Source organism: Xenopus laevis, chromosome 7S (genome assembly GCF_017654675.1).
Source record: "Xenopus laevis strain J_2021 chromosome 7S, Xenopus_laevis_v10.1, whole genome shotgun sequence".
Classification (NCBI taxonomy): Eukaryota; Metazoa; Chordata; class Amphibia; order Anura; family Pipidae; genus Xenopus; species Xenopus laevis.
In genome coordinates, this window is record NC_054384.1 from 49,057,070 (window position 1) to 49,071,127 (window position 14,058).

General features: G+C 41.6%; 1 protein-coding gene across 1 annotated transcript in view; it reads left to right on the forward strand.

Annotated features, from left to right (window-relative positions):
* Positions 1-14,058, forward strand: part of LOC108697221 (calcium-binding protein 2-like) — a 221,956-nt gene that overhangs the window by 122,857 nt on the left and 85,041 nt on the right. The window contains exon 5 of the mRNA XM_041571191.1: positions 1,773-1,882. Within this exon, the coding sequence (XP_041427125.1) occupies positions 1,773-1,882 (110 nt within the window). The remainder of the gene's footprint in view (positions 1-1,772; positions 1,883-14,058) is intronic.

Sequence of the window (14,058 nt, forward strand, 5' to 3'; positions counted from 1 at the left end):
GAGAGTAAGGACACATCAGCACAAAAGGAGCTACATGAGAACTTGTGGAAGTTTCCTTTCTTCTTAAAGATACCTAAACAATGTAGGTCTCTATAATTATATATCATAAAACAACTCATATATATATATAACTAAGGGCCTCCCCTTGGGATCACATAAACAAACCACGGATACACATACATGTTAGTTCACATCAGCCAATTAATGGACAAAGTTCAGTCTTTTACTCCATCGCTTCTTCGTGTACAGTTAGAGCTGCATTTTTTGTGGTCAGATAATCTAAGGGAGCACACAGACAAAATTGTGGTTTAAAGGGATTGCATCATGATTTTTGTGGTGTGGTTTTCATTTCTAAATTACACTGTTTACACTGCAAATAATTCACACTACCATGTAAAATTGAATTCCTAACCCAACAGGTGTATTTTTTTTATTTGTAATATTGGTGTGTAAGCAGCCATCTCAGGTCATTTTGCCTGGGCATGTGCTTTCAGAAAGAGCCAGCACTTCAGGATGGAACTGCTTTCAGGCTATTGTTTTGCCTACTCAATATAACTGAACATGTTTCAGTGGGACATTAATTTTTACTATTGAGTGCTGTTCTTATATCTATCAGGGAGCTATTATCTGGTTACCTTCCTATTGCTGATGGGCTGTTGGGGGGGGGAAGGGAGGGGGTGATGTCACTCCAACTTGCAGTGCAGCAGTAAAGAGGACTGGTGTATCTTAGAGCTCAAGTCACATGACTGGGGCCACTTGGAAAGCTGACAATATGTCTAGCCTCATGACACATTGCAAAATTAAATATAAAAACATCCATTTGCTCTTTTGAAAAATGGGTTTCAGTGCAGAAGTCTGTTGGAGCAGCACTATTAACTGATGAATTTAAAAAAAACATGTTTTCCCATGACACTATCCGTTTAAGGGAAAATATGTAACAGGCCACTTAACGAAAAGATGATTTATATCATTTATTTATTCTGGGAGAAAAGGTTTCCTTTAATTAACATTTGAAGAGCCAAAGTTAATACAGGAAGCTGACAAAAGCAATTGGACAAAAGCTATGCCAGACATTGGGCATCGGAGGGAGGGATGTGGACACCCTTTGAGTTACTGCTGTGTAGATCCTTCAAAGTATAGATTCACAGATTCTGAGTGATTAGGATGCATGGCTGTGCAGATCTTTTGCAGTTCAAATTCATATAAATGCTTTATCTCCCATAGCTATGTTTAATAGATCTCTCTCTCTCTCTCTCTCTCTCTCTCTCTCTCTCTCTCTCTCTCTCTCTCTCTCTCTCTCTCTCTCTCTCTCTCTCTCTCTCTCTCTCTCTCTCTCTCTCTCTCTCTCTCTCTCTCTCTCTCTCTCTCTCTCTCTCTCTCTCTCTCTCTCTCTCTATATATATATATGCATCTGCAGTCGGGGATCAATGGATTTGCTGGCTGTTGAAGTCAAAATGGAGTTTTTATTTATCTTGCAAGGAGTTGCTTCAATCTCCCCATTTTCCCTGTTGCTCAATTAAGTAAAAAATTATTATTTTTGTGTGATTAAAACAGCAGGCAAAAATATGTTTAGCACAAGCACTATTCTTTGGACTGGTGTTAAACAAGTGGGTATAACTCCCTTTTAATTTAGGAACCTAGTAATTATACTTTTAGGCCCAAGTAATAAACCCTGCTTAATAAGAAAATCTCTTTATCTGTGATCAGTTAATTTTGTAATGTGCATGGAAAAGATTATTTAAGTTTGGTACTAATTCTACTTTTGATTCCAGCAGGAGGCAAAGTTGATTTTGATGACTTTGTGGAACTTATGGGACCAAAGCTCCTGGCAGAGACAGCTGACATGATTGGAGTGAAGGAGTTAAGAGATGCCTTCCGTGAGGTATGTATGCGTCAACCACAGTTAAAGCATTAATAAAGATCATGCAATAATATTTTAGAAGATACTGTTGTTTTCATGAAAGTTGTTATTATGCAGAACTGACAGAGAATAAGCATTTTAAGAAATTGTCACCAGAAAATGTTAGTGATCACATGTGATAGATATTGTGATAATGTGATATACAGAGAGAGTATATAAAATAAATAAGGGCAGGATGGAGAATCAAATACCCTGATATCTAACAAAGGGGTTTTGGAAATATTGACATTGAAGTTAATCTTAATCCAAAATATGCCTACTGGGAACAAAGCCTGACTGGTCTGAATGGATCAGTCAGGGGAGGTGTGAATTTAAACGGGCTGCTAAAATCTTAGTAAATATCAGCGTTAAGAACAGAGAGCAGGCAGCACGGGAAGAGATTGGTGAATAACATTTGTTGCTTAGAGCATATTGTTAATGCATATCATTAAATAATACTTGTAAATAGGGTATTGGAATTTTGTGTATGGACTATGAAATTTATTTTAATAGAAGGGAGGGAACCTGTTAGGGCTGAAATTATTTGGCAAATGTTAAAGCTTGAAATTTGTTCAGAAATTAATTTTGGTTAATGATGAGCAATTTTTTTGCTGCTGCCAAAAAGTTTTGCAGAACGGGGGGAAACATTTTTGTTGCTTGCGTGTGTTGCGTGTATGTCAAAAAAGTTGGCCATAGACTCTAATATATACTCTAATGTTTAAGTCTTTCTGTTGTCCATAAGTCCAACAAAACTAAATTCCATAGATCAAAATGGGATCTGCACAGTAGCAGATACTTTTCCAAGGTGGCTGGTGCCCATAAATATTAGTAGCATAACTTTCATTCTGTCAAAAGTATGCTGGATTGTCCTTATTGTTCAAATCTGTTATCATGCTGCAGTCCCCATGTAAGATGCAATTAATTCCAATGACACAGCAAGCAGACATTTAAACCCCTCACCTCACCAACAAGTCTTCATGGTGTGGCCAGGTTCATAAGCAATCATAAGAACAAAAAATTACTGCCATCTTGTGGCCTGCTCCCTAATTGCACCTTCATGCAACAATTATTTTCTTATGATACAAATAGTTGTGCCATACGTATAGCCATTACATATATTATATAGATATAGAGTTATAAATTGAAAGTAATCTGCTACCAGAATCATATCAGAATAATATTCAGTCTATAAGAATAATAAATCACATTAGTCCATAATCAGTCTGAAAAGTATCTGAAAAGAAAAGGCATTATGTTATAAAAACATTTAAAGCTTATTGCTTCATTCATTCCTAGTGGTTCAACTGTATCCATTTTGTGTATCCACTTTGCCTCTCTTTGTAGGAGAAGGCGTTTCTGGTCCCCACCTCTCTGTGGGATACATACCTCCTCTAAAACTAGCAATCTTAACATGGAACTTTCCCTTGCCTTGGTTGTGGAAGTTGTAATTATATTATCAAGGGTGATGCTATTACACAGCCATTGAAGGGATATAAGATCCCACAACCAATGCTATGATTGCTTATGAACCTGGCTACACCATGGAGCCGCACACTTGTTGTGAGGCGAGGGGTTTAAGGCTAGGACTACACGGGTGTTTTCTGTGTGATCCGACGCGCTGCGTCTGCATCTGACAGTCGTGTCGCACTGGATCAATGCTGCGACACGATTTGACATTTTTATATCTTACCTTACTTCCGTCGCATCCGACTTGACATCTTTGTCGGATCGCATCGAATCGAACAGAAAACGCCTTTGTAGTCCTACCCTAAATGTCTGCTTGTTGTGTCATTGTAATGTATGCACCTGATGAAGGCTGATGGGCCGAAACATGTATTTTACGATTTCTCTGCAATAAAGACACGATGATGATAACGTTCATGCTGGTCTGGACAAAGCCAGAGGGCGCTATAGGCAACCTGGCAAGCAACCTCGTTTCACAGCCGCCTCCCCAGTCAAGTTAATGTTGCTGTATGGATATATTGCTGTTATGTGATTTCACTTCATTAACCCTTTTACTGCCAGCCAATTCAGTGCTTTTATTGCCAGACCATTTTTGAACAGTTTGTACTCTTTCAATTTAGGAGACTTTCCATGGTTTTTTTTAGCTTACCCAGGAAAACAGTATAATTTAATTTCTGTTAAAAGATAGGCTTCAAAGTGTCTAAAAAAACCCAAAACATTTCCCATAATAAAAACACATATATTAGAAACATGATTTATTTTATGCATGAGAACACGGCAGATTTGGAAATGTCTATGTCTCCTGAATGCCCCAATACCAAATATATATAGTTTTATGGAGATTTCTCACTTGTATAGGTCAAAACTCCAAAGCAGTACACTACCAAATTTCCAAAACTGCAAACTGACAAACATTCCACTAACAGTAGGTTTACCATAGAAAACTACACATTATTTGAAATAACAGATTCTAACTAATAAAGAATGGTAAATATATTTTTCTACTCCAAACTACCAATTTGCAATTCTTTTCTAGGTATACATTTTTATAAAAATTTATGACATTTTTGAAAAATTACCTCAAAGCTTCCAGTCTACAGCACATATATCCCACATATCATTAGGTAACCAAATAAAACACCCTGAATTTGAACACCAGGGCTCCACTGAATAGTTTGATGCCTGATTTGCATAGGTTTGCCTAAGTATGTGGCATATAGAGACCCGAAAATGAAGATACCCCATACAAGTTATCACTTCTGTAATTCCAGATACTGCAATATCAACACATTTAGAGCCTTTTTTTTGAGCAGCAAAGGTACAAAATAAACCTGTTCACCCCAGAAAACCATATATTTTTGTAAAGTACACATTCTGTCAAATCCAAATTGGGTAAGCATGTCTTTCTAATCCAAAGTAACAAGTTGAAAAGCTTCCTAAATTTGGCAATATTGGTGACATTATCGAAAATCACTTCAAAACTTCCATTTAGCAGCATTGTATCTCCCACATATCATTAGGTACCAATATAAAACACACTAAATATGACTGCTTGGGGTCCACTGAACAGTGTGATTCCCAATATGCATTGGTTTACCTAAGCATGTGGCTTATAGGGGCCCTGAAATGAAGAAATCCCATACAATCCAAATTGGGTAAGCAGGTCTTTCTACTCTAAAGTACCAAGCCTCGTTGCTCGGCGGCAAACCACTAGTGCAGAGAGGAAACCCTTTACTGTGCAGAACATAGGTACTACATGCTTGGCAGTCAGAGCATTTTCCTGCCAGCACGTAGTACCTACATGTTTGGCAGTTAAAGGAAGGGTGCCAACAGAAAATTATATCTTGATTTTATCTTGATAAAGGCCCCAGTGATGGCTGAAACATTGATTGTTAAATAAACATTTTTTTCCTGTTTAAGTCCCTGTGTGCATTTTTGGTGGCTCTTGCAACAATGATACAGAAACCCATAGCAAGCATCAGGATCCCCTGCGTAACACAGTGGGGCAGGAATCTTCAGAGCCACACCAGCAGGAGGAATAATGGGTGTCGGTAGCAGAGCTGAAATCCATTAAAATGCTTGGAGAACATCTAAACAAGTGGAGAAAAGCTACAGAGCCTAAGACAAATGTAAATGCTGTGCTTCTTGAATATCAAAATGCTTGAGAAGAGCATTCAAAATGGATTTCATTGAATCAGCTGGGCCAGCAGTCTCAAAGGGTAACCTTTTCGGGCCCTGGAACTTTCTGCTGCAGATCATCAGGGAGAGTCTGAACACAACAGAGTTAAAGTTGTACTGCAGTACCAGCAAGGGTTAAACAGGATTGTGGTCAAAAGCAGGCAGAGTAAGGAGGACGGCAGTGTACAAGCAGAGTCAAGAACCAGGGTATGAAACATCAGGACTTTGAGAGACACAGAGAGGTAGGAGAGCACACCAGCCTCCCAGAGGGCTTTACAATAAGAAAATGTTTCAATCAAAACCAGTTTGTAATATATATTTTGGTTTTCTATCCAAGTCCAAATATTCAATATGTTCAAGGCTTATATTGTTAAATCTAATCAATAGCCTTTTATGTGGTACTGTATCACATGATTTAGCATTATTTTATTTAAAAATACAATTCTGGCTTTTTCAGTACTTTTGGTACTAAACTGCGGGGGGAAATCACTGTAAAACCAATTTATTCCCCTCAATTTAATTTTTTACCACAACTTAAAATTTTTAAAATGGGCCTTTGCACCAATGGTGGTCAGGGAGTCTTATATGTAGTAGCTACCTTGGAGGGGAAGAAACCCTCAGGCTGGCAGCAAACGGCAGGTAAAGGGTTAGTAAAGTAAAGTAAAGTGTTGTAGAACAGAAGCTGGAGCGAGCAGACGTGTAGGCGTCAACGGGAGATGTTGTGTAATGATGTCACCGTAATTCGAGCATGTGCAGAAGTGCCATTTGGCATCAGACAACACGGGAAGATTTAAAAATCTGCAAATTCAAGCCGTGCTGCACTAGTTTTTTTGTATAATACACGTTCAGTGACTCTGTTAAACTGGTTGGTGCATTATTACACTGCATTATTGTTGTTATAGATGTCCAATCAAATGGATACTGTCAGAGGGAAAAGAACTTCCAAGACAAAGCACCTGGTCTGCAGAGAATGTGAAGATCCTTTACCAGATAATTATCCAAGAGGCAGGTGTGAAAGCTGTTTGGCCAAGGAATATTTGGCCACTTCAAATCCTATAAATACGTCAGCGCAGATATTCAAAGAAATTCTTTTGCAAACTTGGAAGGAATTCAAGGAGTCTCTTCATAAAGTAGGCCCCTCAATTAATCCAGGCAATACTCCCTCTTCTGTTGATGATGGAGAATACCTAATCCTGGATGAATTGTCTGCCTCTTCAGAGGAAGAAGTTGTTGATATTTCTGTTTTTCAGATTGAGTCTATTCCAAAGCTTGCAAAAGCTGTTAGAAGAGAAATTGAGGCTCAGGAAGGGGCAGATTTGAATACTGGGGAGAAACAGAAAACTAAAAGTTTCCCACTTTATCCAGTTATTAAGGATTTGAAACATTTTGAATGGAAAAGTCCAGATAAAGCTCCAGTAATTAACAAAAGGTTTAAATCTTTGTTTCCTATTAAGGAGGAATCAGAGAATTGGTAAGCTCCACCAGTGGTGGATGTAGCTGTGGCACATCTTTCTAACTATCCCTGTTCAGGATGGGTCAAGTCTTAGAGATCCGATGGATCGTAGAGCAGAGAACTCACTGAGACGAGTTTATTCTACAGCAACAGCCCAGTTTAAGCCATTAGTGGCAGCCTCTGCAGTTTCAAGGGTTTTAAGAAATTTGTTAACCCAATTGGAAGAGGATATTAGAGCCAAAATTCCTAGAGACCAACTCATTAAATCGTTGAGAATGCCATCTATAGAATCTTTAAAATTAGCCTAAAAAAATATGGCGCTTTCAACTACAGCCAGGAGAGCTATCTGGCTTAAACATTGGTCAGCGGACACCACCTCTAAGGCTAATTTATGTAGTATGCCCTATGAATCTGGCCATATTTTTGGTTCTAAATTAGACATGTTAAAGGAAAAAATGTCTAATGAGAAGGACAAAAACCTGCCTCAAGATGAGGACTAAGTGGAGAGGTTCTTTTTTTCATAGGCAAAAGAGATCGCCAGCCAGAACTCCACAGGTCAGATTTGGAGATACAGATAAAGAGTAGCGAAATCAGTCCTATAGGACTCAAGGAAGATTCCAGAGAGCAACACGTGGAATATCTAAAGCTCCCCCTGCTGCACGTAAGTGAGAGTTCTGACGCCAGAAGACTCACTTTTTTTCCTAAACCACTGGCAAGAATTGGTTTCAGACAGGTGGGTTTTGCAATTAATACAGGAAGGATATCGAATAGAATTTCAGAGCCTCCTCCAAGATTACTTTTAAGCAAAAAATACAGGAAAACAGGAAACTCTGGAAGAAGCAATAATACCTTTCTGCATAAAGAATGTTCTGGAGAGAGTTACGGAATCAGAAATAGGGGAAGGTACCTACTCCATCATTTTTCTGGTAGCAAAACCAGATGGTACCTTCTGTACTATAATAGACTTTGTAAAGAGACGTTTCCGGATGGAAACTGTCAATTTGGTAGTTCATCTTTTGGAACTCAGAGATTATCTAGCTACCATCGATCTCAAAGATGCATACCTGCATGTAATTATGTTCAGGGCACACAGAAAATACCTAAGAATTGCGGTCTTCATTCAGGAACAACTAGTTAATCTCCAGTTCTGTGTGCTACCATTTGGGATAACCTCTGCTCCCAGAGTATTCACAAAAGTGTAGCATTGGTCATGGCTGTCCTGAGGAGAGAGGGAGCCCACATTGTCCCATATCTGGATTGGTTGCTGAAAGCAGCGTCAGCAGCTCTCCATCAGAAACACCTTTGAAGGACCTTGGAGATACTTTAGTACTTAGGCTGGATTGTCAATGTAGAGAAATCTTCCCTACATCCTCAGCCTTAAAGAAGGAAGCAGTTACTTGGGAATGTATTTCGATATAATCAGAATGTCAATCTTGTTAACATGGCAGAGAATACACAATCTTCAGGATCAGGAGCAAGAAGAATCTGTTGGCTATATCTGCAGTTCACATCAAAGGTCTGGACAATGTGTTCTCGTGGCCCGCTGCCACCCCTTGTGTGGCCCTCCACATGAAAGTCTGCCTGCTGTGTCTGTTTACCATGTGTAAACTTTAATAGGTATCACTACAGAGAGTAACTGGCCCCTGCATTGTTTAAACCGCAAATTCAGACTGTAATCCCCTGTATTGTTCACACATGAAACCCCCCTGCATTGTTCACACCTGTGACACCTCTATTGTTCACATTTTAAAGCCCTGTACTGTTCACACCTGAGTCCCAGACTGAAACTGCCCACATTGTTGATCTGTTTACACTTTATTTAAAATGCTAATGGGGCACCAGCAATGTGTCACTGTATGTAGTACATCAAAGGGGCAAATTCACTAACCGGCAAAAATTTGCCAGTGCTGGTTTTGCGCACATCGCAACACTTTGCCAGGCGTAAATTTGCCTGGACAATGCGAATCACGAAGATCCGAAGTTGCGCACAGGGTAGCGAACGCTGGCGAAATTACGCCAGCGAAATTACGCTCAGCAGTTCGAAGTTACACTAGCGATGGCTAATGGCATACGGCGTGCAGTTAAAGTACAATGGACGTATATGCTGCAGCAAATACATTACACTACACAAGGCCAGGGAACCTTAATAAATTTATATAAAGTTGTTATAATGCCCTACACCCACAGTATAGTTTAGGTGCCATATGTTAGCAAATGTAGGGGGGAAGGAGGGTACCCCAAAAAAAAAATTACGATCCTTTTCAGTCTATCACCCTTTAAATAGGAAAATGACCAGCTATTTTTTTTTGAGGAAGTCCTATCTACTCTGTTGCACTTCGCCTGGTCTGAGGTGGTGAAGGCAAGTCTGGCGATAGAGGCAACGTTCAGTAAAATCAAAAACTTCGTAAATTTGCGTAGTAACACTACCAAAAATTTGCCTGGCGTTAGAGGGCGAAGTTGCGCCAGAGTCTATCTTCGCCAGCGAATTTACGCCAGCTACCATTAGTAAATCGGCGAAAGTGCCAAAATGACGTCACGCTGGCGAATTTTCGCCCAGCATTAGCCACTTCGCCCTTTAGTAAATTTCCCCCTTAGAGTGCTTACCATGTGTAAGATTTAATAGGTATCACTACAGAGAGTAACTGGCACCTGCATTGTTTAAACCTCAAATTCAGACTGTAATGCCCTTTATTGTTCACACATGTAATACCCCCTGCATTGTTCACACATGTGACACCTCTATTGTTCACATCTTAAAGCCCTGTACTGTTCCCACCTGAGACCCAGACTGAAACTGTCTATATTGTTGATCTGTGTCACTGTATGTAGTACATCTTAGAGTGGTTCTAATGGGTTTCCCTGTCTCCTGCTCTGTTCTGCCCTATGCCCCCTGTTTGTGCCATACTCTGCCTGCCCTATGCTCCCTGTGTGTGCCATGCTCTGTATGCCCTATGCTCCCTGTGTGTGGCATGCTCTGCCTATCCTATGCTCCCAGTGTGTGCCATGCTCTGCCTGCCCTATGCTCCCTGTGTTTGCCATGCTCTGCCTGCCCCATGCTCCCTGGGTGTGCCATGCTCCGCCTGCCCTATGCTCCCTGTGTGTGCCATACTTTGCCTGCTCTATGCTCCCTGTGTGTGCCATGCTCTGCCTGCCCTCTGCTCCCTGTGTGTGCCATGCTCTGCCCATCCTATGCTCCCTGTCTGTGCCATGCTCTGCCTGCCATATGCTCCCTGCATGTGCATACTCTGCCTCCTGTATGCTCCTTGTGTGTGCCATGCTCTGCCTGCCCCATGCTCCCTGGGTGTGCCATAATCTGCCTACTCTATTCTCCTTGGGTGTGCCAAACTCTGCCTGACCTATTGCCCTTGGGTGTGCCATACACTGCCTGCTCTATTCTGTGTGTGCCATACTTTGCCTGCCCTATGCTCCCTGTGTTTGCCATGCACTGCCTGCCCTATGCTCCCTGTGTGTGCCATGCTCTGCTTGCCCTCTGCTCCCTGTGTGTGCCATGTTCTGCCTATCCTATGCTCCCTGTGTGTGCCATGCTCTGCCTGCCATATGCTCCCTGCATGTGCATACTCTGCCTGCTGTATGCTCCTTGTGTGTGCCATGCTCTGCCTGCCCCATGCTCCCTGGGTGTGCCATAATCTGCCTACTCTATTCTCCTTGGGTGTGCCAAACTCTGCCTGACCTATTGCCCTTGGGTGTGCCATACACTGCCTGCTCTATTCTCTGTGTGTGCCATTCTTTGCCTGCCCTATGCTCGCTGTGTGTGCCATGCTCTGACTGCCCTATGCTCCCTGTGTGTGCCATTCTCTGCCTGCCCCATGCTCCCTGGGTGTGCCATAATCTGCCTGCCCTATTCTCCTTGGGTGTGACATACTCTGCCTTCCCTATGCTCCCTGTGTGTGCGACCTGCTCTGCCTGTGAAACATAATCCTGGTATTTGTTCTGGGGGGTACTGTTTTATCCACAGGGGAGGAGATATATGGATTTAAGGGTATCTCTTAATATGACAACTTTTTTCACATATGAGTGATATCCCTGCAGTGAGCACCAACCATATGTTTTTTTGGTGTGCTATTAATGTGGACATGGTTTTGTGGTAACATGGATGTGGTTTAACATGGGTGTGGTCTAAAACAGGGTGTGGCATACACTGGTTTCCATTATCAGCCCTCCTCCATGTAGACCAGAAAAATTCCGGCCCTCGGTAGCACAGAAGTTGGACAGCACTGTGTTAGTGGCTCAATTAAGCAGATCCATAATAGACCATAATAGATCCACAATAGGTCTCTAAAAACAACTATCTTCCAGGAACTATTTCAGAAATGGGGAAGACCAGAACTAGATGGTGACAAAAGTCAATGCCAAAGTTCCGAGGTTTTGTTCTCTCCACAACGGTCACCTATGGGCGCTGGATGCAATATTGATCACATGGGATTTCTATCTAGTGTATACCTGTATATATTTCCACCGATACCAATGTTTAGCAAAGTTGTCAAGAAATTGCAACATGACCAAGTGTCAGCCATGGTGATTCTCCCCTTCTGGCCAAAGAGAATATGGTGATGCAGATGAGCCAGGGGAATTATTGGATTCTTCTGAAAATCAGGGACTTAATCTCTCAGAATCAGAGAAATTGCCTGGACTTGGAACACTCACTGCCTGGAAGTTGACAGGCTCCTATTAACCACTTCTGGTCTTTCGGATAAAGTAATTTCTGCACTGCTCCACTCTAGGAAGTCTTCGACTTCAAGAGCCTACTCTAGGATTTTAAGAAGCATTGGTGTACAGAACAAGAATTAGAGGCTAATTCTCCTTCTATCAGGAACATACTGGAGTTTTTGCTGAAAGGTCTAGACAAGAATTTAAGATCTGGCATTCTTAAAGGGGAACTATTGCAAAATTAAAAATTGGTAAAAAGAATCATTCCATGAAGTTATCAAAATGTTTAAATATAATGTATTAAAATATTGCAGTAATTATAGTGAATCCATGCCTAGCTGCTTTTCTCCTACCTGCCTCTGGCTAGCTCTTGCGTCGGAGTCAAATTCATTTGCTTAACAGCTCCGTGCTTACTCTCATTGGCTGTCAACCTAAACTGTGTGAATCGGTTGCTCAATGGCTTCAAAGCTCTGTTATTCCTGCCCTGCTGGATTGATCCTTTCCTCTACCGAGCCAGACCCCCCCCCCCCCAAAACTTAGTTTCACATAAAGTTGCTCTCCTTCAGCAGCTCCCCCTCCCTCCTAGAAAGGAATATAAAAGAAAGCTAGACACCATAGCAAGTTCCTTCTCTCCCCTGACTCAGCCCCCTCCACCCCCCCTGCAGCCAGCCAGCATCGGTAGTTTTACAAGTTCGGTCTCCCTTTCAGGAAGACTTGCTCTCCCCCTCCCTCCCCAAAACGAAGCATAAGGAAATAAAGGTGGACTTGTTAACAGTGTCTGAATCCTTGCCACACATTCGTTTGTATGCTAGCACTGAAATGCACCCATGTTAGTGTAACGCTTAGGGATGGGCGAATTTGACCCGTTTTGTTTTGCCAAAAATTCGCCACCGGCGAAATGTCGCCAATGGCTCTAAGTCTATGGGCATCAAAAAAAAAATTTGCAGCGCGGCGAAATTTTTTTGCCACGTATCTTTTTATTTTGACGCACAACGCCATACAAGTCTATTTTTTCGGTGAAACAGGCGAAAAAATTCGCCCATCCCTAGTAACAGTAACTTGGCTAAGTATACCAAAAAGGGGTTAATGTACAGCTAGTGCTTACAGCATGGGTTACATGTGACTCAAACACCCCAGGCTAGGGCCTTCGCTGAATGGAAGATTTCAGGAATGGTGTAGTGCAACTACAACTCTCTGACTACTGTGCAACAACAATAAGAATAATGGACGCCAGGAGGTTCTTGCAGTATAACAAAATAACTTTTATTTGTCCAAGACAAATGATCCACAGGTTTTACTTACAGTGGTACCGTACAGAGGCATTTGGCAGAATATATAGGCACACCTGCTCACACAGAGCTCCCAAGGTAGATGCCGGGGAATTTCCTTCAGAGACAGCACAGTGGAACTCCCTGAGGCAATAGCATCCACTTGGATAGAGGCACCCTCATGATCTCACAACCTTGACCTGGATCCTCACACAGGGGATCAGGGAACTCACTAGACCTAATCCCTTTTAGGCTGTGTCCCTATCTACAGGCCAGTCTTGCCTGAGAGGAGATCTACCTCTTTGCTATCCCTCCTAGTTGGAGTGAAGCAGCTCTTACTATCTGTGCTCTCTATCTCACTCTCCTAGATAGTGTATTACAGATATATCCAGGGGCGCTTCTATAATGAGGCGGCCTGAGAATCTCACCTCAGGCGGCAAAATTTGGATCAAGACAAGGGGCAGCATTTTAGCCGCTGCAATATCTTCAAAGTTTTAAACTGTGTGTATAAAATCAAATGTGCGGAGAGTGCGGTTAAAATCTAGTTTGTTCAGGATTTACTTAATTTTCTTGTGGCCCGGTGTGTAACATAAATTCTACAGTTTCTACTGTATCTCCAATCATCCTACACTTTCAACCTTTCATCATCCTTTTCACCATCCTACCTTTCAACGGAAGCAACCCTGTCACATCTTAACTTATCTGTTCTTCAGAGGGCTTTTTATCAATGTAATGTACTGTAACTTAAAGGGATTCTGTCATGATTTGTATGGTGTAGTTGTGTTAGGGAGCTATTATCTGGTTACCTTCCCATTGTTCTGTTGTTAGGCTGCGGGGGGGGGGGGGGAAGGGAGGGGTGATATCACTCCAACTTGCAGTACAGCAGTAAAGAGTGACTGTAGTTTATCAGAGCACAAGTCACATCACTGGGGGCAGCTGGGAAACTGACAATATGTTTAGCCCCATGTCAGATTTCAAAATTAAATTAAAAAAAAAAATCAGTGTGCTCTTTTGAGAAATGGATTTCAGTGCAGAAGTCTGCTGGAGCAGCACTATTTACTGATGCATTTTGAAAAAAACATGTTTTCCCATATAGTATCCCTTCAAGCACTGTATGGGAAGGCCTT